The sequence below is a fragment of the Takifugu rubripes genome, chromosome 11 (assembly GCF_901000725.2).
Source record: "Takifugu rubripes chromosome 11, fTakRub1.2, whole genome shotgun sequence".
Classification (NCBI taxonomy): domain Eukaryota; kingdom Metazoa; phylum Chordata; class Actinopteri; order Tetraodontiformes; family Tetraodontidae; genus Takifugu; species Takifugu rubripes.
Window position 1 is genome coordinate 3,697,631 of NC_042295.1, and position 24,068 is coordinate 3,721,698.

At 45.2% G+C, this 24,068-nt stretch overlaps 2 protein-coding genes across 12 annotated transcripts in view; one reads left to right on the forward strand and one right to left on the reverse strand.

The window, feature by feature from the left end:
• The window catches only part of fli1 (Fli-1 proto-oncogene, ETS transcription factor), a 35,734-nt gene extending 19,867 nt beyond the window's left edge, over window positions 1-15,867 (reverse strand). For 2 of the 11 annotated variants that reach the window (XM_029844359.1, XM_029844358.1), the window contains exons 1-2: window positions 15,802-15,867; window positions 4,780-4,854 (exon numbers count right to left, since the gene is read on the reverse strand). In XM_029844359.1, coding sequence (XP_029700219.1) covers window positions 4,780-4,854; window positions 15,802-15,852 — 126 coding nt within the window. In that variant the 5' untranslated portion in view covers window positions 15,853-15,867. Of the gene's footprint in view, window positions 1-1,426; window positions 1,570-1,596; window positions 2,245-4,752; window positions 4,855-4,942; window positions 4,976-5,962; window positions 5,993-6,337; window positions 6,535-15,801 lie in introns of those variants that run through there. The other 9 variants (XM_011608231.2, XM_029844362.1, XM_029844360.1 and 6 more) reach the window with 9 other exon arrangements.
• A 601-nt stretch (window positions 15,868-16,468) lies between these two features.
• Window positions 16,469-24,068, forward strand: part of ets1 (v-ets avian erythroblastosis virus E26 oncogene homolog 1) — a 30,662-nt gene continuing 23,062 nt past the window's right edge. The window contains exons 1-3 of the mRNA XM_011608226.2: window positions 16,469-16,621; window positions 18,153-18,254; window positions 21,701-21,848. Coding sequence (XP_011606528.1) covers window positions 18,186-18,254; window positions 21,701-21,848 — 217 coding nt within the window. The 5' untranslated portion in view covers window positions 16,469-16,621; window positions 18,153-18,185. The remainder of the gene's footprint in view (window positions 16,622-18,152; window positions 18,255-21,700; window positions 21,849-24,068) is intronic.

Below are 24,068 nucleotides of genomic sequence, written 5' to 3' on the forward strand. Positions count from 1 at the left end.
CACTTTATTTTTACTTTCACGGAGGAAAAGTTAAAGGACCCACACATAGATAGATAGATCCATCAGCTTTGGAGTGCAGCAGCATTGCGTGAGTGTGACACCTGCTGGGAGACACCTCCCTCCTGTGAACATCAGCCAAGTCTATCTCCCCTATGCGTCACGACGCGTCTGTTCCGTGAACGCAACAGGTCCGCATCCAGACTACACGCGTGATTCTTTCTCCCACACACACAGACACGCACACCAGGGTGAGGTGAGGGAGACATTCCTGTCTTTTGTTTAAAGAGGAAGAGGAAACCTGTCAGGAAAAGATTGTGTAGAACAGGAAGCTCTCATGGTTAGAGAGCTCTTCCTTTCTTTTAGCGAGCACGCCAGCAGTCCGCAGACCCGCAGATTCAATTATGATTCAACTGATTATCACAACGCGTTGCTTTACTGCGGCCATGCAGGCTGAAACGTTCACGGAGCCCATTGGGGAATGACATACATCCCTGCTTCATACTAAAAGTATGAAAAGTCTGTGAGCGCCGGTTGATGGCTGGCTTCAAGTGACGATATGCGCATTACATTTTTTCTGGCCAGACCAACGTTTACACTCTCCTCAGAGTCACACCACACCCAGTTGCCACAAACCCGCTGCTTTAAATTCCCAAAAGAAAACAAGACGTTCCCTTTTTTCGACCCAAATCGGAGCAAATAACGCAGCATTCCTCAGAGCAACACTTGTTAAGCAGAGCCTGAACGCATCTCGACTTCCCATTGAACATCTGGAGGCTGCAGCCATTGTGCATCTGGAATTTGACTCGTAGTAGCCAGTAGCTAATGTTACTTTTGAGCAGCTCTGTCGAGCCTCGCTCCAAAAGAGCCGCGTAGCTCGAAAGGTTCTGGACACATCTATCACTGTGAAGGCGTGCGGTTCGAAAAGTTGCAAAGTGAAGAAGCGTGAACGCGCTGCGTGAACACGGCAGATGGCAACTTTTCGTGAAACTATCTGAACAATAGTCGGAGTTACGTGCACCAGAAATCAACTAGAAGAAACGCAATATCTTATATAAAGACCAGATCATCCTACTTTTCACACGACAGTATCTCCGGACGGAGCCGGGCGACGCGTCGCATCGCGGCTGCGCAGCTCGACGCGTCGTACCAAAGGATAAGTCCAGTCCTGGCTGTTGCTCAACTCATCATGATCGAACCAAACCGATGGACTCTTTGATTACTTGTACGTAGATGCCAGAATCAACACCCCGTAACAAAGAATCGCCGTTTCCAGACGTGGGCAGAGGTGCGCTATGTCCCTCAAATCCAGTTTCCAGATTCTCCTAAACTTTGAATCCACACACGAGCCCTCAAAACAACTTAGAGGAAAAAAAGAGAAAAGTGGCTAGTTTCAAAACCAAAAGGAAAAGGAAGGAAATCTGGATACCGCTTTTAGAACCGGGGGGAAAAGCCGCTCATCGTGGTCAGACTCGTTGCAGGTCGCCGCTCACACTTCGGCACAGAGGGGCATTTCTGTCCGCTGCTTCAAAAAAAAGGAGGCGCATCTCCCCAAAGCAGTCTCCCAAAAAACTCATACACCCCGTTCTCCACCCTTACCTTAATAGTTCCGTCCATTTTGCGCAATTTTCAGCGGACCTCGACAATATCCCAAACATGACACGCTCCTGAATTAATTCCAGCCCCCGGTATGTGGCGGAGAGACGGAGACACTTTTACCGGATTGAGTTTTTTCTTTCCTCTAAATTTGGGAAGTGAAGTCACCGCTGTTGAGAAGGTTGAAAAGGAAGCTGTGTGTCGCCGAAAGCCCTGCCTTCAAAAAAGCAGGATACTGTCCCGGAGAGATAAGCGAGGGAAACAATCGAGTGTTCGCTCCGCTGTTATGTTTTTCTGCTCGGAAATATTTACAGGATGACTGCCTGCCTTCAGCACCGCCATCGCTGTGTAGCCGGCCTCCCAACACCGCTGCGTTCCCACTGAGTCTCACAGGCGGCGCGGAGGGTTCTGGACTCCCATTTGTCCGCTTTTAAAAACACATTTATTTCTGCTCACGCTCGTCTGAGCTTTTCTGCTTTGACGTTTATTGTCACACGACACTGAGTTGTGTGACCTCATGTTTTCACGCCTACACTCCACAATGCCGTGCCTCCATCCCCTTGAAATCAGCATATTTATCCCGGGAAGGAATTGATAGCTCAAATAAAGTTGATCTGAATGTTGACACATGTTTCTCTCGCACCGGGGAGGGGGGGCTATGAATGTGCATCAGAGACCTGAACCCCCAGTTCTTGTTGTTCCTGAGACATGGTTATTAAAAAGAGCCGTGGGCCTCGAACCGCGCTCATAATCCGCGCGTCTGCGCTACACGTGCGCATCTGAACAGCCTTTGAAAGTCAGCTAGGAATATATTATCAATATTATTTTAACTGTTACTGAGTTTTTAATTCTTTCCCCCTCCGGTGCCCCCCCACTCCCTCTCCACCCCCCTTCTTCCCCAACCCCCACGTAAGTATTTTCTCTTAGTCTCCACCGTAAAATTACCCTCATCAATTCAAGCATAATTTCGGTGCTGGACCCAGACCAGCCCGGCAGCGCCGCAGGAATACGTGCACGTTTCATTCGAGGGACCTAAAGCCAGTCGACTTTGGATTCCACCCGGACTTTTGTTCAACCACTCACACGCTGGAACCCAGATTTTAACCCCACTTTGTGGATCCGATGCTTCGGTGCTGCTTGTGTTCTGGGCTCCTGCCTCAGGGAACAACTGAGCCGTCGCGGCGACTGACAGCAGGGCCGGCCTGTCTGCTCGCCGCTTGGGGGTCTGGTGGGGCTGCGGGGGCCCACTACCTCCACCACCAGCACCCTAGGGACCACCACATCTGGATCCTGCTAAGGGTCAAGGCTTCTCCTGCCTGAGGCCAGCTCGGGCTGCTGTAATTAAGGGAGACACCTTGTTTAACTCTTCAGTGGCTGGTTTTCGTATCGTTTTCTTCTTACATTCCAATGTCTGACGTCTGCATACGCATTTTCCATTAGTATCTAATAACTGCAAATACATTTCTCTTCCCCCTAAAGCAGGGTACAACATCGAAATATAAACTCAACACAGACGCCATGTTAATACAAGAAATAGCCGCTTTGCATTTGAGTAGGCTTCCACTCCGGCCTTTGAAAAATAAAATACCTGCCATCCCCGAGCACAGAACATGTTGAGTTGGGGGCCAAGAACTAAGACCATAATGAATACAGTGGTACCAAACATTTTGGAAGGCCAATAAACAGATGCAAGTTGGTTTACACAGCAAACCACAGAACATCTGGCTTGACGCTGGATGTAGACAGCCAGACAGCGTGCTCTGTCTCTGCACCGGGGCACGCAGCCAGTCATGGCCGACATATATGCAAAGGTTCTGCTGAGCATTAGTTTGTGACGCTATGGTGGCTTTAATGTGTGAAGACGTGTGTCTCCCGAGTGAAAGTTTGGTTTCTTCTGACCACGCCTGACAAATAAAATCAATCCCCAGAAGAAAAGTGATGAATGAATCTCTTTAATCGGACACGCGCAACCTCTGTGTTTACGCTGATGCGCGGTGGTGGGCGACGTCTGTCCATCACGACTGTCACGGTTTCCGGCGGGTTCCTTCAACAAATAAATAGCCCATCAGGCCGAGGCGAGGCTTGCTACGTGTCACAATTCTGGCCATTCCTTCCAAAAGACAGGCCGAGTCAAAACACTGGAAGGAAAAAAAGTGGAGTCTGCAGCGCATATACTGTAAGCACGCACCGTCTGGCCCCTCGCTCTGGGCCATCATTAATTTGAGATTTATTTTTATTGGAGAGTTCCGTCTCGCCTGGCCTTAAACAAACAAAACCAAATGCTGGGTCATGCATTCGCTCGAATGAGGAATATTTCTTCACTTCTGGTACTGAGGCGTGTCACCTTGACCAGCATCTCCCCGAATGTGCATGTGAGGGGCTTGCACGCAACAACACACCCGCCCTTAATCACTGACAATACGCAGCGTTCGGCCTGTTGTCTTCCTCCTAGGACGCATCCAGATCGGTCTTCAGTGGAGAGGAAGACTCGTTATATGTTATATGTTCTGCAAAAACTTCACAACAATCCCGCAATTGTCCGGAGCCCCGAAGGTCTCCACAGTGGCTGGATGAAAAGAGTCCTTATTCCAAAGGGAAATAAGGTCTCAAAACATCGCCGCGACGCCTCTTTGAAAAGGAAAAGAGCCTTGATTATAAAGATATCGCCTCGGCTCGATGTTCACAATGGGCCGTTTTTAACGAGGCTCCGTCGCAGCAAATTATCGTGATGAATGTGGACACCCCCCCCCCCCCCCCCCCCCCCCTCCAACACACACACACACACACACACACACACACACACACACACGAATTCAGACGCTCGCTATATATTGATGTTTCTTATCCATTACACGATTAAAAATAATATTTCATGAAAAAACAGATGTGAAGATATTATGTCAAACTCCAGTCATTTTCGAAAACAAACACACAGCTGATATTCTAAAATTAACAATGAACAAACAACAAAATAGGCCTTGTTTCTTTTACTCATGAGGCCTGTGGACTACAAAACAAAACAAAAAACGAAATTCCTTTAGATTTAATTTCCTACGCTCTTGATTTTCTTTGAAGTATAGTGTAATTACATAAAATGTGGAGCTTTGAAGATTTAGCTTTTCAAAATAAGAGCAGGGGCCGAGGCTCCTCCCACATTACCTGATGGAAGAGACGTTGATGTCTTACCTTGACGTAAGACGACGTGTCAGGAACAGTTTGAAACATGTCTACCTGCAGACGGGGATGCTCGGCTAACGGACTCTGAAAAAGATTATTATTATTACTTATTTTGATGCTGTTAACAATCATAATTATAATAATGATTGACTATTATTATTATTATTATTACCACTATACTAGCTGTCATTCAAACATCATTTTAAATGCTTGAAATGACCGCGGTTTTGCTGAACTTCCACATGTGGGACAGGCCGGGGTTACCACTTCCACCAAAATAAAGGAAAAGTCAGATTTACTTAGTGCCCCAACACACACACACACACACACACACACACACACACACACACACACACACACACACACACACACACACACACACACACAGAGACTGAGTATATTCATTGCCTGAGACCTCAGTCAGCTATATAGATACAGAGAAGGTTGCATTTGTCCTTACATTAACTATACCAGCGAAGAGACATGACAAACCTATAGTGGTAACACGGGTGACTTGGTCCCAAGTCTTCCAATAAGACCAGGGCAGCTAGAAGAAGAGGCCCCCATCCCAACCCCCATCACGTTTTCCCCTAAAGCTTACCACATATTGAAACACTTTTCGCTTTAATAAGTGCAGCTTACAAAGTCCGGGGTGAAAGGTCAGGCAGAGGACGGTGTCCCGTTTAGAACACTCATTAGGAAGCCAGTGGACATCTTACACAGCAGATCTAAAGTACAGTATGACTATTATTCATCATTGTGCTTTTAACAAAAGAACCAAAAACAGACCCACTTTATACAAAACCAGCATAACAACTAAAGTAAAATGAAGTTTGGGGGATATTTGGGGTGTTAAGTCGCTTCAAAACACACAATTTGAAAATAAACACATCAACAAATCAATAAAACGTGCGATTAGAGCTTATCACAAATAATGACTGCTGCAGGATTAATTAGATAGTGCAGGTCCCGGGGATTCTTTTCTATATCTTGCAGGCGAATCTATGGGCTCGACCCATAAAGTCTCCAGAAACCAGCCAATTTCTGCGCGGTTAAAAAAAAAAATCGCGCACGGGGTAGCGCATCTGCAGCCAATTAGGCGGAGGAGGACTGGTGAATAACGGCGTGAACCTCCCTCCGAGACAGCCCCGTGGGCCGGGACCCCTCTAGTGTTACATTTTAAGCATCTTACCTCGCTGTTATCCATCATAGACGAGAGCAGACTCATTTCCAACTAATACGCGTATACGCACGAGTTTGCCGAGCGTCCACGCAGAATCCCCCAAAGAGAAGCTGCACCTAGGGAGTCAACGCAGCTACCACGACCATGCAAATGTTATTTTCGATTCACAAGCTCGCAACGCTGACTCAGACCTGAATAAACCCGTAGAAAGAAATCGCGAAATCGATTCGCTGGTTTGGTCACCGTGACGATGTCGTTCATGCCGCTGCTCAATGAGGACACGTTTGATTAAACCTCTGCAACTTTCGCTGCATCTACACCGATTAAACAAATTGCACGATTCACTGCTCAGTAATTTGCCTCTTCTCTCATACTCCCACTCACCTGTCGCTTCACGTCCCGCCGACTTCCGTCGCTCGAGTCTGTTTACTCCTCAGGTGAAATAAAAAAATATCTATCTTTAATATCGTGGGCGAAAATTAGAGTTCCGTCCTACAGAAGTCGTTTTGCGACGATGAAGAGAGTGAGTTATTTTAAACGGGGCTAAAGGAACGCCGGGTGCGCGGATGGAAATGCTGCTCAGGCGGCGGAGCTGCGACCAATGAAGAGTCAGAGAAAACCTCCCCTCGCCTGTGAGGCCACTGAACCGTGAAATAAGGGGAAAGCAGAGAGAAGGAGCCTCGTAAATCTGCTTTGTGCCTCAATTTCATTCCTGCAAAAGTTCAAAATGATGATACAATTATAAAACAGATGTGAATTAATCAGGAGCATCTTTGTGGCGCACAAGCGCGACAAAAACGACGATGAACGGTGAACGAAATTGTTGAATGGTCGTTAAAATAGCAAGATAATATCATTTTTTTTTACCTGCCAGTAATATATTGGAAAAAGAATCAGACTGTCAGAACTCCACTGCTCTGGAAAACTTTTTTATTGTTGGTATTTGAATCGCACCTTTTCAGGGTGAGCCGTTTATGAATCCATTGTGGGGGGAAATAACGAAAACTACGATGTACCAAGTTTAATATCTTTTAACAGAGATGATGAGGGAGACGGGAGCAGGTTTCCAGCAGGCTGCTGGTGGTGACAGTTCCCCAGTGGCGTGGGTTCCTCCAAAGCGGATTTGTCTTTTCCTGCTCGTTTGACCTCAGCTCAGTTCACTAACTCCATTTCCTTCGCAGCGCTGCCCCCATCTTCGCCCAAGAGTCCCCTCAAAGGATCCGGGGCCAATTCACAGCGAGGAGACTCACCCGAGCGGAGCCTTTTTTTACAGCCTCATCAAGGTCGCTGTTTCACGCAAAACAACCCCAAACCGCACCTGAGAGTAGAGCTCCGTGCGTGAGTGATCATCAAGTCATCGTTAAGAAACAGCAACATTTTAATCTTTGACAGTGTTTGCGGCCACCTGGTAAAGAGGTCATCTTTTATCGGCGCGTGTTTGTTGCAGCGTTTCCTAATGGCATGATTAAAAACAACAACAGTGATAATAGTGTTCCCAGCACCAAACAATAGACGGAAATCCCAACATCCGTTTGACTGAAAAATGGCATTCATGCGCCTGTTGCGCTGCCTTCCTCAGGATGTAGCAGAATAAGTTTTCTAACACGTTCAAACAACAACTATTAATTTGCAACCGCAGAACAAAAAATCCCAAAGAGATGAGATTATGATTTCACCTTGAATTCGGCTTCATCTTCTTAAACAGCGTATAACGGTGTTATTGACGCGGTGGTTAACGCATCTCCAGCTTCCCCTGTAGGAGAGGAAATAGCAAATCCAGCGAGGTCTAATCAAGTATATATATGAAGAATGTATAGTATAAATATAGAAAATACAGATATATATTTTTAAAAGGGCTAATTACGGTAAGGGGTTTCATAATTCATCAATCGGGGACTTGAGCCAATATATCGAGGTGACGTTTCAGGCCCTCAAACATACAACCAGCATCCTTAATGTGGAGTCATTTAACATTTTAAATACACATTTATTATTTACTATCCTACAACCCACAGACATCTTCAAACTCAAACATTTCCCCTGCAGAGTTGATGCCAGGCCCGAGCTGCAGCCTCTTTAGGGCTTTTCCCCCTCTTTGACATTTGTCTTTATTAACCAAACTGTTGCCCTAGCGACGGCACTGGTCACGTGGCCACCCCTGCAAGTGGCCTTATTTTGTTTGGTTTGCTTCTAAAGTGTTGGGATTGAATTTGTGTCTTCTTTGCCGTCAGCTCTGTCCTGTCTGAGAAGAGAAACAGGTTTCATCCTCTCGGTGGGGTCAGAAGTCTCAATCATTCTCGACAAAATGCAAATGCAAACAGGATACGGCCGACTTTTATGCAAGTCTCACCAGCTGCACCAGCTGCTGTTTTTTTGGTTTCTTTTGAGTGGGTGGGTTCCTTGAAGGAAAGCATACTATGAACCGTAATTGCCTTTAACTCAAAGTTTTGAAGGCTGTCTCAGTGTTTGTGCTGTGACAAATTCAAGCGGTTCGTTTTGAGTTCCGTTACTTTTGTTTTCACATTTAATGTTTTAGTCTGCTGTTGCCAGGCTGGCTTCAATGGCATGTTAACCTTTCTGTAGTCTCTCTCTCGGGACCTCAGCAAGAGTCATATTTGAGATGACTTGGGCAACCTATGTGCGATTACATCGCCAGAGTAAATGAAGCTCCTTACTCTGAACTGTAATGAGTTATTTATTTAGCTGAAGGGGCTACTGATGATCTAGAGATGTAGATTGGTCTCATTCCAAACCTCTTTCCCCCCTTTTTTGGGATCCTCAGGGAGAGAGAAAATGGCAGTGTGGCACCAGGGAAGGCAGGGCAGCAGAATATCAAATCTTTCAGTGCGAGTTTGCAAGCATGGCGAGCCAGATGTGCAACAGCGTGAAGCCACAGAGGAGAGAAGTCTGAAAGTTTGGATTGTTTGGTGTGCTGCATGGAAAAGGGTGACTGTCACACCCCTGTGGTGCAGCTAAAATGATGCATTGTGCGGCAAAATAAACCAGGAGTTCATTTTAACAAACCAGAGAGGACAACAACGAGCGTTTGAGGCCGGCTTTTACCTGAATCAACACAGCGTAGCTCCCACAGAGTGCCAAAATTAGCAAGGGGAAGTATTAAATTAAAGTGAAACAGTGATTTTATGAGGCAAGCATTTATAAAGGTAACGGCATCCTTATAAATTAACGATGCCCCCTGACGTGTCACCACTCACCATGTGAAGTGAACGACTGATCTGTCCACTATGTGACCTCCTCTACTCAGTGCTGGTATTTCAGCCCCGGGGGGTATGGGGAGGTGGGGGTGGGATGGGGGTACGCTGACATGAGGGCTTGTGTCCATGTGGTGTCAAGACAGAATGCACGTTATCATTTCACGAAGCGTGTTTCGGTATGTGTTTCATCAAGAAAACTGAGTTTGGGTGAGTGTCTGGACCGCTGCAGGAATTTCACATTGTCCAAATAGCCGTTAAAACAGGGCTAATTTCTGTCCTTTTATGCATTTATTTCCAAAACCACGTGCGGATCGTGCTGACTTTACTGCTGAAATTAATGCCAGGCGACAACGAGGGATCCTCATGTCAACAAGAGGCTAGAGATAAAATCTCCAAAAATGAGTGTTAGTCCAGATAAATGCCAAGCCAGTAAGAGCTGGAGGCAAGCTTAGCCATTTAGAAAGCTTAAATCATCCCCTGAACTGTAAATCCACTGATTGTTCACCATTCAGCAGTCTTTTTTTTTTTTTTTAGTTATTTTCTTTAAAAACCCTTAAAGAAAAACAGGGAGTGAAATGAATATGCTGTCACCTCTCATTTGGGCCTGGCCCACTGGCTCAATAAGAAAAGTGTTGTTTCTTGGACGGCTGCTCACCCAGACTGAGCTCTCAGGTTTAGGGTTTTACCCCAGCAGTGTATTCTCAAGGCTTTTACTTTGAGGCCTGCATCTCTCTTTCCTCCCCCACTTCCCCCAGACATGTCTGACAGCCTGAACTCGATGTGGGCTGCTCAACAGACTACAAAATCATTCATCTGTGCCTTCAGACGGTCAAATCTGGATTTAATAAAGGGGGCTTGCTATTGATCCTATTCATCCCGAAACACAGTACCGCATTTTACCACTAGAGGGCTCTCGGCACAGCAAAATGTAGCCCTTTGAGGCATGTGGCCGTTATTTAATTACCGATTGTCCTTTAGTGTGGCCATCACTATGAATTACCTTTTAAAATACTAATAACTATTATTGACAAATACAATTTGAAGCAAACTGCGTCTTTATGGACTGAAAGGCATTTAAAACTGAAAGAGAAGGGTGAATCACAGTCATTTACTGTCACTTTAGATTCTGTTGTGTGTGTGGGCGAGGGCACTACCCCAGCCGCCTGGCAAACCACAGCATTCCACAGCAGCCCTTAAAGAGACACGGCGATGCTGTCATCACGGGCGTGTGGGGAGCAAAGTGTTAACATATGGCCAGAGCTATTTGGAAAGGCTGGTAAGACGCACAGAAGCCGGTAGGTGGCCGTGCTGGTTTCCTGGCTGTCTCTGACAGTGTCAGAGGGAGGAGAGGTTGGTTTCACTTGGGCAGAGTGGCAGCAGCTGTTGAGATGGCCAAAAAATCTCCACAAAACTATTTTCTCTTCAGCTCAAACCCAGGACCTCTGCGCAAGTTGCAGAGATGCGATGCTAGAGGGCAGAATTGAGCTGTGAAAGACGCGATGTCAGACAGTCAAACCCCCAGAACATAGTTATTGCAACACAAAGACAAGGTTTGTTAAAGATTATTATTGCTATTATGACTTGAATGCAGATTCAAATGTCTTGAGTTTGTTTCTTAGGTAATTTTAGTAAAAAGTATGTGATCATCTTTTTTTTTTAAAGGTATTTCAAAAGAAACCTGAGAAGTTATTTTTCTTTTTTTATTATTCACTCTCTTTTGCAACTATTACAGTAAAATGTAAAAGTTGTAGCCCAGACTGTGAGGTGCCACTTTGAAAGCTTTTTCCACACGCAGAGAAGCAGAACGTTGCAAATGATGACAGAGCAGATTGAAAGATCGGTTCCTTTCTTTTCCCAGTAGGAAAAGGTAGAACAAAGACAAAAAGAGAGAAGGTGGGATCAAGAGAAGTGTGTAGGTGTGAGGAGGGAGGTCTGATTGTAGTGGTGAGGGAGAGACACAGGGGTATATGAGGAAAAGAAAGTGTATTGGTGAGAGGGAAAGGGCTTTTGAGAGGCAACAAGAGGATACAGAGAAGGAAATGAAGAGGAGGTTAGGGGGCAAAAAGCAAACTAGCAGTTTCCTCCCTCAAAATCCATGACACAGTGTGAACTTAACATCCTTAAACAATCAAGTGAGCTCTAAAAATAACCTCTCGTGTGCTGCAGTAAATGGGAGTGGGAGCAGCAACGAGAGACTGCTCACAAAAAAATGGAAAGAAGGGAAAAAAAACAGCTCTCTCAGACTTTGGTGATGAGAGACGGCCCTGGCTCGCAGTTTCATGTGCCCGCTTTGTCTGGGACACAACATCAATCTTGATAAGGGAGGGTTTTGTGCTCACCCGATGAATCATGGGCGCAAATGACCAAATACCTTTAAATGCCAATGCTGTGGTGACACCCATCTCTCTGTAGGAAAAATCAAAGTTTGCTGTCATTGTAACGTAGGTAACGTTTCCCTTGAAACGTCAACAGCCGAACCTGCCTCCACGTAAGCTGAGACTGATAAAGAGGGAATCGGTCACGGACCAGAGACAGGCTCACCTCAACCAGTCTGTGCAGTTTGACGCGGCAAAACACGTCAAACCCAAGTCCAACATACTCGGGATGTAATACCACTGTGGACCAGCAGGAGGGCGAGGTCATGGGTCAGATTAGCAGAAGTGAATATTGTTAATAAAAGAGCATTCATTCTCACTTCTAAGATGGATTTGAACTAAACACAAACACAGAGGCGAGTGAAGACAATGCAGGTATTTGGTGACACAGGAAAAGGGACAGTTTTCTGCTCCTCATGCCGATAATTCAAATCTGAGTTTTTGGTCCAATCCAATCAAATGACTTTACTGCAGAAGGAGGACAAATTAGATCTTTGCTGACCAATTTAGAGAACCACAAGGTGTCATCGGACCAGTGGGGACAGTCGGTTGAGTTAGAGGATAGAGGATTCTGGCTCGTATTAGCTTGTCTATCTTCTAACCTGCAGGTTTTTGCTCATCATCATCACAAAAAAACAAAACCAAAAAAACAAACAGTGATGTGATATCTGTGGAACCACTGAGGGGACACATCCACACAGCCACAGGACAGACACAGTAAATTTGTCCTCAGTTTAATGGAAGTGTGCATTATATTTTAGATGGCAGATGTTTTTTATGATGCTTGGAAAAGTTATTTTTTAAGTGGTATCAGGTGTTTATTTTTTTTTTTTAGGTCTTGCTCTTCTGCACATGCACATGGATACAGCATGGAGGTGTAATACCAGCCTTTTTCGTCCCTCTCATCACACTGATAAGGCCTCCTCTGCAGCCTGAACCACCCACCTAATCACTGGACGGACCAGACAAAGCTGACAGGTCTTCAAGAGGCTCCGACACTGCTATCAGTGTGAACTCAACAGGTTTTAGTGAAGCTAATGATGTCGCTTACCCACTGACCTGGAAATAAAATAATACGGGCCTCATTTTTAGATCTGACAAATGGTTCTGGAATGGCTGCAGCAAAACAATCAAATAATTTAAACAAATAACTGAGGTATATTTGGGACAGCTCTGTTCCCCAGGGACCCTGGATAGAATAAGTGGTTTACAGAAAAGGGAGGGATGATTGAGCTCTTGTCAGACCACTTTCCCTCTCTAGTTGGCGCACTGGAGTCACAAATCCTGCTGCAAACAGGCAGTGTGTTTCTAGCTGTTATCAACACTCATTTCTGGCACAAGCTTTTCTTACTCTGTCTCACATTCGTCTCACTCTAGGCCTCCACCCCCCCTTGCCTTCTCTCACTTCTCTAATGAGAGCGTTACAGAAAACCTCCTCGGCTAATTATATGACAAGCATCTCGTTCTGGGGCACTAATGAAGAGCAATAGTGAGCAGTGCTCTGTTTGTGTGTGTGTGTGTGTGTGTGTATGTAGGGTCAAACTAGCCATTGGGTGTGGTGTAAGTGTGTGAGTATTTGGGGGAGTACTCTGGCGCCACTCCAACAGCTTATCAACTGAAGCATGTTAAACTCAGCATCTTGTTCTCTTCCTCCCTCCTCTGCTCATTTTTTCCACCCGCTTTCATCTTACTTGGTTTTGCAAGATTCGGCAATATTGAGACGAGCGACATTTAACGGTTTTAATGCGCACGTGTGACGTGGCACAACCTCCGACGTGAAAGCTAAATGAACTAATAAAATAATTGGTTCATTTCTTCACCTTCTTCTCTTTTTTGTGCTTACTGCAGCTGATTGTGAGGGGTCAAAAGGCTGCCGGAGCTTATCGCTGCGGTCGTGGCAACCTCCCATAACTGTGTACTACTGCTGAAGTGATGAGTTCACGCTCACCTCTGCCGTGCACATTTCACACTCTGACTTCCTTCCATGATTGTATCTCTCAGTTGTTTTTCAGCTCAACATTTGACTGAATGGCAGCATGAATTCACTCTAAAAATCATCACTGTCTTCATTGCTCTCAGTTTTGTGCTTGTGGCGCTTTAGTTGGCGTGGTATCAGAAATGGCGGTGAACAAGCCATTAATTAGACAGAACATCTATTGACAAAAGCCCCAGTATATGCATCCACAGAGGAGAGACTAAAAGAAAAGCCGGAGCGTGGCCTCGGCAGAAATCCAGTCCCTCAGCATGTGGCTTGGAGGAACTCAGCTTGTCAAAAGGCATGCTCGGACAGAAGATCCCTGTCCTGTACCATCCCTTGTGAAAGGCTCGAGAAACCGAAACCATCTGGAGGCAATAGTGCACACTCGGATATATCAAATATTGAGGATGTTTGTCTGATTTACAGGCTCTATTTAGGAGTGTTTGGACAACTTGGCTGAGGGATTGGTGTTTTAATTAAAGATAATATCAAGAGCTATTATTGCCCCCCCAACCCCAGACCTTTGCCTCACGGTCGCCACAGTTGCAATTTTGTGGGTAAAGGTGAGAGAGGAAATCACAGAAAACTGCAGACGAACGGCAACAGGCCTGATACAAAGGCACCAGGGCTGTCCCCCACATTCTCTCCACCGGTGCCAAAGGCAGCGCGGGTTTATTCAGACCCAGGCCTACTGGAGAGCCTGCATATTGATACCGTCATAAAATATTACATCCTGGCTTTATTCATTAGAAGCAAGCTTTAATCTAAAAATATCGCGGGCAGTGAATAAAACAGAGTTTTCATCGGTAGAAAGATCAGGCCTGTGCTTCACTTGCTCAGCACCGCAGCTCGGAAACACTGAGGCCCAAAATAGACGTTCCTCTCATAAAGGGCCCTTCTTTGTAGTCGGCGTGCACCAACAACATCTGCAGGGCAGTTTCTAGGGGGGGAACAGATCCAGGCAGGCTATCAAAGAGAGGCGAACTCCTGTGAGAAGAGGTGGGCGGAGGACTTCCATATTCTCTTCATCTTTTCCTTTTTAATCTGTTCCCTCTCTCTCTCTCACTTCCAAAAATCTGCAGCAATCAGGATGATACTAATAAAAGGCCATTAATATCACCTGTCAGCGCTATCTTTGGAAGATCCAAAACGAGAAAATGAGACGAAAGGACTCGCAGTCTGGAGCTGCTCACCGAGACCCAGAGAGCTGAGCACAAAGTGGTTCGGTCTGCCCATTCAAAGAGAACAGAAATCTGTCAATATCCCACAGCAAATGCAACACGGCAACGCATCACGGATGGTGAATCTTTGTTGAGTGCCTAGCAGATTTTACACATTGACCTCGATGGCTGGAGATGTAACAGATGTGATATAATGCGTCAGAATTACTGTAACACATCTCCAACGTCATGCGGTGGAGATATGTTACAGTAATTCTGTCCCTATCTGTGGATGCACCAACGCAACCATTCTGATAAAGGACATACTGTAAACCCCCTGCAGGAAAAGCACCCCAGATCCTTTTAATGTGAACCACAAGGGCAGCAGCACTTTGACTTGAGGAGTCAAAGCTGGCAAAGAGATGGTGAGACAAAAGGTAAAGGGGGCAATGCAATGATAGTGGCTTCACATGGAGAAAAGAGGCTTGAGGACCGCGTCTTTGAACTGCCGAGCCAGGTAATTGAAACAGGATTGTGAGGGCATAGGCTGAGGATCTGGATCACATTCAACCACGCTTCCATTCAGCCCGGTCTTGTCACATCCCATGCTTTTCCCTCCACATGGAAATAAGTCAAACCGTTGCCTTTTGCCCTCTACGCGTTGCCCATCTGCGTTCCCCAAGGGGGCCCCGAGGCACTGAGGCCCACTGAAAGCAGAGGGATTCAGTCAGGGACTTGGGAAAAAAAGCAGGCTTCCTGCCACAGAGCCTCTGATGATGCTTCTTCACGCCTTTCACCTTGGACTTGACCCCACCTCTCTCTCTCTCCAACACACACATGATTTACCGTTAAGAGCGGTGGCTGTCAGAAAGTTTGAACCGTGCACTTTCTAATTCAAACAAATGCCGCAGTGCACATCATGGAATTATCGTGAAGTCACAAGGTGTTTCAGACGACTCACAAGTGTTAATCTGATGGAGAGCAAGAGCGGGGAAGAGGCAGCGCTTCATGGCGCCTGGCGGCGAGGCAGTGGAACGCTAGCGACATGCTCACAGTGTGGAAGTTAACAAAAATCCAAACAAATCAACTGATAAATAAGCAAATAGACACGGCCTCTCACCCCTAACTGCTTATCAGCAGGCTCCATCACAGGGCCTGGATGCAGCTCCATCTTCTCATTTCGCAGAAGACCAGTCAATGCTTCTCCTCTGGCTTTAATCAGTGTCTCACATACTGTTGGCTGCATTTATGAGCTATGAGGTGGAGGATGATGTGACGGTCGGGAAGGAAATATTTGACTCTCTCAAGAGTTCCGAGGCAACGTGGTTTGACGCTTGCGGGTTTTCTCCAGGCTCGCTGTGCTGATGGAAGTTTTGTCACCTACAGAACAAAATTAGGGGAAAAAAACCAGGGAAAAAATGTACTAGTTCTGTGTGTTTTAAACATTCAGGCAGGGTTGTTTTTCCTGTTGACAGCATGGCAGGAAGATCAGCCAGTCAACCCCTCCCCACCCTCTATCTGTCTCCCTCTGATGTTTTCCTGCCTTTTTCCTGCTATCCCCCCCCCCCCAGTAGACTTTAAGAAGACGAGAAAACAAACAAATAAATAGGCTAATTTTAAATGTAGCTTCCGTTACACTAAACACACACACACACACAACATAGACATTTCTATCAGCGACCACGTTTTTGGTGTTTGGGAGGGGAAAAGAGTGAATGAAAAGCAGGATTGACAGGACACCTGCTCCGAGGACGCATGGAACTGAAAACGGACCAGGATTTGGAGAGGATCGCGGTCTGATGGAGGGAGGGAGGGAGGGACTAAAAGTGCGCTTCATATTCCTCCCTCTGCGGGACTCGCTGTGAGCAGGTAGAACATCTCAGCGGCGCACAGCTGGCAGCTCCTCCACTTCCACAGGGAAACTTCTCACTCCACAGTCGGTAAGTGCAAAGTTCCATTCCAGCCGAATAAACCGCGGAGCACCGTTTGGCTTTAAAGTTCTCGGCTTTTTCCCTCAGGATTCGGAAGAATCGGAAACCCCGCGGCGCGATAATTGAACCGCTTTTAATGGCTCCTTCATCATTGCTGTCAATACTCCAAGAAAATTTCAACTTTGCTGTCCAATTCTGGCTCCGTTTTAAAAGACACCTTTATTTGGTTCTTGGTTTTTATTCGGAATTTTCTTTAATTTTCACAATCTACGATCTATAAATATCAAGACGAATAATTTTAACAAAAATAAAGCTGCTTTTTCCTGTTATTTAACGCGTCAAATCTCATTTCAACCTAAATATAAAGCTTGAATGAGGCACTGATTTGAACACGGGTGAGTTTGTGTGATACTTTTTCTTTGCTGAGACAAGAGCTTGTGAATGTTTTTCAGCTGATGCACATCTGCATGCATTGATGCCGTATGTGGCTCCATCTCCTCTCAGTCTGGCAGCAGCTGCCACACTAAGATCTGCCAATATGCTTAACATATGAATGTGAAGAGGCTGGGACCTGCCGCTGCCCATAAACACCAAATTCCTGCTCGGGTGCCATCATCCTGCTGGGTTTTGAACACCCATTAGCTGATGCCGATTCAGGTTAGCAATGTAAAGCAACAAGCAAAATGTGAGTGATGAAAGGAAGAGAGGAGGAGGAGAAGAAAGAGATGAGGCAGATGAGAAGAGGAGGGAAGAGGAGTGACTGAAAAGTTACTGGCCAGCCTCTGTATGAAAGGCCCTCAGCAATGTGCTCAGATCGATGAGGACTACGCCGGTTCTCCTTTACCAGTGGGTCAGAAATGTTATCATGAAAACTACAGACCAGTTTTTCACTGGTGCACTGGTTTACACTGAAAAAAGAATAAAAAAACTTGACAAGTGAGGTGTGTGTGCCATTTCAGTCTTTCTAGTTGACAACATGCCATTAGCTGACTACTCGTCAATATCCCCCGGGGATGGGGGAGCAAATGCTGAATATCCCATAGAATACCATATAATACTATATATTATCCTCTGATCACTGCATTCCCATTGGTGTATTCTGGTCTATCTGCCGAGTTTTGATATGCAACAATATGTGGTTAACAAGCTTCTAATTTGAAAAACGGAGCAATCAGCTAAAAATTGATACCCCAATTTTCACATAATATCCGTATAGGGAGCAAAAACCCCTCAGAGTGAACAGAACCAAGCAGATCCAATGACATACCTTTTCTATACAATCAGACGTTCCGACAGCAGAGCTTCGCGTTCATCTGTTACACAATTTGGCAGTGAAGGACATTTTAATGCAGGTTGGATTTCTCTCTCCCCTGATTGGTTTTCCTTTTAAAACCTTTTCCTCTGCCCTCTCTAAACACCCACATGTACACATACTAAAGACCTCACACACAGTATACACTACACGTTGCACACAGGGTGTAAACAGATTGTGATAGATGGGTGGCTCCACCCTGACTCATCAGTCTGTTGATCCATTCAGCAGGCCCTGGTTTTGCTGTCTGCAGCCCCCGGGATGAGTTACTACTTGGATCCAGTTTCTTCCTACCCGGCCCTTCACCCCTGCGACCATCTGGGCATGATGGTAAGACCTACCTCGTAAATTACGTCAGAGTTAAGGCTGCCTCAGTTACCTGCCAGGAGTGCAACAAAATGGGCCGATATATGTGTGTGTGTGTGTGTGTGTGTGTGTGTGTGTGTGTGTGTGTATTAGCTGCTGGACCATATGGTAGTGCAGGAATGCAGGCAGGGGGTGCATATGAACTGTGTGTGAAAGTTACAGGAACACTATCTGACCACTTTTCCTGTCGAGTTCAATCCTCCAAAGCTGCACCAAGAGTATATCTGAACACTCTGTTCCTGGTGATTTTATCAAACGTTAGCAAACAGAGTTGTTGAACAAGCTCCTTTTCTGTGAAGTTGTGTGTGTGTGTGTGTGTGTGAATCCTGTGTTGCACAATCACCCGAGATGCAACCCTCTCTAGCCAGCAAGGTTGTATACAGTCAGACCGATCAGCCTCCAACCTCGCTACTAACCAGTCAAACCGAAGTCCGCCGATCAGCTAAATAACACTTTTGCCAGCGAATTCGTGCGCTTAGTGTTTCACAGCACTCTGTTTGCAAGAAGACCGAGGCTCTTAACACTTTCCAAATGAGAGTGCTGAATACACAGTCAGAGACGGTGGTCTCTGGGAACATTGGGATTCCTGTCAGACGAGCGTTTGACGGGTAAAGGCCAAGGAACAGCGAAATAAATGCCTCCATTTGTATGCAGAGCATTGGCACATTAAGATAAGAGACCGAGGTTATATGCTAATGGAAACCCCCAACCTGGCCTGATAGAAAACATAGAACGATACAGCTTCCTGGCTCCTAATTGGCTCAGGTGTTGGGGCTTGCCGTGGAAAATGAGACAACTGTATACAAGGGCAGACCGGGTCAGAAGGTAAAACCACTTCTGCATCTCTACTCGCACAGACCTCTGTGAATTAGTTGTGAAGATACAACAGGGGGCTTTATTCTTGGGTGCAGGTCTTACAGATGGGACTGTTGGTATTTTGGATTTTCCTAAGCAATATGTATTCCTGGTATGATGATTGAGGAGGATTAATTGCCAATTAAAGAGACAATTTTACTTTGAGGTTAATTAATCAGACCCTCTCATTCCCTTTAAGACCACTGAGTGATGCAGCTTATTAGTAGTTTGGTCGACTAAAGTACCAGGGATCTAGAGACTGAAAACAGTATCTACTGCTCCAGTACTGAATAAAAGCACTGTGGCTGGGGGGGGCACCACCCCAGAGGACCCTCAACACAGCAGACTGGAAAAACAACCACATTGAGCAGTCAATGAATGTCACAAAGGGAAAGATGAACAACATAAGACATAGCATTGGTGCAGACACAGATCAGAATCATCTGGCACTGGTGGGAAAACCAGGGCAGCCTTTTAAAGAGAGCTGATTGGTGCCTGGCCTCAGCTGCTCCCGGTGCTCCTGCCCAGGTGGGCCTAATGGGGGAACAGGGAGAGAGAGAATGAAAATACGGCACTAGGTTTTCCAGAAAACCAGGATCATGGCATTGGCTGCTGCTATAGTGATTCCAGGTGTGACAAAACTGAGGAGAAGGAAGATCTTCAACTGTAGAACATCTACAAGATCCTCTAGTGTACAAAAGGAGGGAGTCTCACTTTGTTTTATTTTTCTGGCATTTAATCCATCCATCCATCCATCCATCCATCCATCCATTCATACATATGTATATGTTCTGGAAGCCCTGGAATCACGCATGACTATCTAAAAGCACAGATCAGGCTGAAGGTGCACATACTGAAGTAAACGTACTGGAGTAAACTGAAGTATCATTATTACACCATTTTAAATGCAACACTGAACTGTCCTGAAAATTGAGCTAAAATGATGAAACAATATGATCGGTTGAATTTGGTTGCCTAAGAAAGGACTTTTTGTTGCAAGTTCTACTGACTCTTTTCTACATTGGAAGTGCTCTTACTATTCTATATCTAGTAAAACAAAATATGTGGTGCTGTGCAAAGTACATTCCACTCATGATCATTTCATTTTAAAGGTTTGTTTCGTTACAATAACAAGTTTCCAACTGCACCTGCCATTTAACAAAGATTTCCAGACTTTCTGCGTGATATTACCACATTTTCAAAGTATTCATAAATCTGTAATTCACAACCTCAAGCATCTTTATTTAATTAATCCCATCACAGAAATTACAGTAGCAATAAATGTATAGCAGTGAGCACAGAGGCAGTTCATTCATTCACTCATTCATTTGTTCTACTGCCCATATATTAATATGGCTATACATGAAAATAAATCTAGTTGAAGTTTAATTTCATCTCAAGCTCCAGTGAAATGAAAAATCCATCCAAAATAAAGTTGAGTAAGTGCTTGATGTTTTGAATTTCCAAATTACTGGCTAATCTTTGCATTTTAAAACATTCTGCAGCTGATTTCACGTGCTGTCATCAGTCTAATCTGTAAATAATCCACATGGCTTCCCTTTCCATGCTCCCATCTATCTTGGACCGATAGGAGAAGGCAGCGTCCCACGCAGAACCTCGGAAGAACCTCGTAAACCGGCCTCCCTCAACCTCCTGCTCATATTTGCCATCCATAAAGCAGGCAGCATCACTGATAAATGTTACTGTGCTTAAATGGGGGATGCTTATCTGATGTCAGCCAGTCTGTCAGTGACACACAAAACGTCTAACATGCGACAAGCTAACACCTTTCAATCACCTTTCTCAGGCTTCACCAGAGGAAGCACTGTTGACCCGTGTTACACATGAAATGACAGCTCTTCAGCACTACATTCCTTTTTCTGGAATGGAATATGATACAGGACATAGATGCACAGGACATGGAAATGTTAGTGTTATTTATTTAATGACAAAACATCATTTCTAGCCTGTCTGTGTTAAGTTAAAGAGCATTAATCTGCAGGCACTTGTGAGAAAAATCTAAGGCCCCTGTTCACATCATTTTCAGACAAAAACAAGCAACAATATCTATTGAATGTTCTTGTTTGTTATCAAAGGATTTGATAAGCTCAGAATAGACTGTGCTCCCCCTTATGATCTCTAGTATTCACATAGAGTCTATCTGTTCCTGCTCCCCCGTCAGCCCAGTGCAACCTCTTACGTGAACGTTTCAGTGATAAGCAGGAATAAAACAACACGGGAGATAAAGTGAATCCATCAAATGTAGTTGTGAAGGGTTATCTTTTTAGGAAAAGTAATGAAAACAAAATGTTTTCTTAAACCTGAAGTGATGCTATCAGGTCATCCAGTGTGACCTTTTGTGACATTTCCTGTTTTGCAAAATAAATTCTTTACATGCTAAAAATGACACATTATTTTTCCATCCAATTGTATTTACATGTTTTAATGCTGGTTGATTTATCCATAATAATAACAATACTAATAATACTACTAATAATAATAGAGATACTGTGATATCCACCAAAGAGATCTCACAGCTTGTTGCTTGTGTCCAGAGGCCAAGTGGAGGTGTTGCAGTGGGGCCTCCCCCCCAGTTCCCAGGTGTGGTTCACCCCCAGCAGCAGTACTATCCGTCACAACCGCTGTATGTTCAGGATGTTCCCCTCCAGGAAGTACCCAATGGTCACGAAACCAGTCCTGCAGGTAAGAAATGGTTTCATATCACAAGTAGCTCAGGTGTCCTCATTTCCTTCCATTTACACAACGAAACCCTTCAATCCTATAAGTAATCCAGTCTTTTAGACTCCAGCAGGGAACCTGGACACTCGAGCTCGCATCTCCAAGCTCGGTGATCTCTAATGAGACACACGCTGCGGTTTGATGATTGGTCAATACAGAATTGTCAGTTTTTCTATTTAAACAATCATGTCTTTGCACTCTGTGAGCCAGTATTTAGTGATGTAAACACCTGTAGCTACACACTCCACACTGGAGATGCAAACATGATCAAGCAACAAATGACAGTCTTGTGAAATAGACATTTACAATCCAGTTAGTATTTACACACGCACACACACACAAGCGCACACAAAAACCCAGCTTTTTGCTGATGCTGTCGAGGTTGGGCATTAGCTCCAACAGAGATTCCCCCCATCTCTCTCTATAACCCTGCATTGTCTTGCTTCCAACTCTTTTTTTCTTTCCTTTTAATGAGTTTTATTTTAAACTGGAACATTCCTTCCAATATGCCTGTGTTCGGCCCCTCATCCTCAAAAGTGATTGATGCCCCTGGACTGGGACTCGGGCCACAGGAGAAGGGTGGGGGTGATGCGGGGGGTGTAAGCCAACTCCATCACCTCCCTGAGCTGGATGCAATGGGGCAAAGGGCGGCCATCTTTTTCCCAAGCCTCTTGTTTGGTCTCTGGAGATGCAAAGGGAGGGCTGAGCGTGCATATGTGTGTGTGTGTGTGTGTGTGAGGGAGTCAGGATTTGATGGGATTTGCTGATGTTTGTTGCCAGAGACACACTCCTTTGGATCTCTCACTTCATTGCTCCCAGAGAGCTAAACCGTTGACATAAACATTACTGAGTGGAAAAAAGTGACCGGGTGCTGACCTGTTTTTGCCTTCCTCTGAATTCTGCAGAACAGGCTAAGAACATTCGAGCCACCTGGACATGTTGATTCAGTTATCTTGCGTCTTCCTGCTCGTGTCATTTCGAGCTACCGAAGGGATCACGCTGCAGGCACACGATGCTGATCGTGGGCTAACCTCAACGGCGCCTAACTCAACTCTGACACAGTTATTACACGCTGTAGCCGTTGCTTTGACTCATCTCTCTCCAGCGATACCCATCAATGGGGGGAGAGATTGGAATGATAATACAACAATTTTAAAAAGGTGTAAAAGTATTAACTGAGAATGATGCTGGAGTTAATGTGTTGTTTCATTGAGCATTTCCAGAGGGGTAAGTAGTTGACTTTATAGTTACTGTATACTGTATAGTTGACTATTATGTCTAATTATATAAGGTCACACTCATTCAACTGCAACATTAAAAGCAAAGATGAGAAAGAGACTGTTTATCTAATATACAGCAATGAAAATCTGCAAAGTTGTTTATCACAAACTTAAGGGAAAAGTGGGTTTTCAATATTAATCATAGTTAAAGGCGATCTGAAATGTAAAAAATAAAGGGCCAGTTTACTTTATCCATGCTGGGCACTGAGAGAATAAGCTCTTTTTAAATGAGCAAGCTCAAGTCATTTCTTCAACGTTCGCATAGGTGAGGTTAAACTGAAATGTGCTAGTGTGAGACTGAAAGAGTACAGAGCAGATGTGAGGCGGGGATGTTAAAGAACCTTTGCATGTTTGGCTCCCAGCCCAATGTCACACAAACTGCTTCCTGACAACAGCCATGCCACAGTCGTGTTTACACTAACTCAGCACTACTCTTCACTATCCCAGCAGTTGCGAGGCCTGCTGCTGCAAATTCCCACTGTGGAACCTCACTGGGTGTGTATGTTGGGAACAAATACAGTGAGTGTGCACTTTTGTGTCATCTCTCAAAGCTGAGGTGCGCGTGAGCTGATATTGAACACATACACGTGCACACTATCAACAAATTCATTCATTAAATGCACAACCTGCACTCCTTTGTGTGCTTCTACATCCTCCCATTCAGTAATGCAACTAACACACATACTGAAGGCACACCCGCCCACACACTTAACACACATACACACACATGCACATGAGCAGAACAGAGAGAGAGAGGGGTGGGGGGAGAACTCCCAGAGTTCACTGTACATTTAAACATGCCCTCCCATTTAGTGCACACAGACACAGCTGTGATCTGGCACTCAGGGACCACTGGCCTGTTTTACTTGATGTGATTTGACAGCTGGACAGTGGGAAGAGCGGG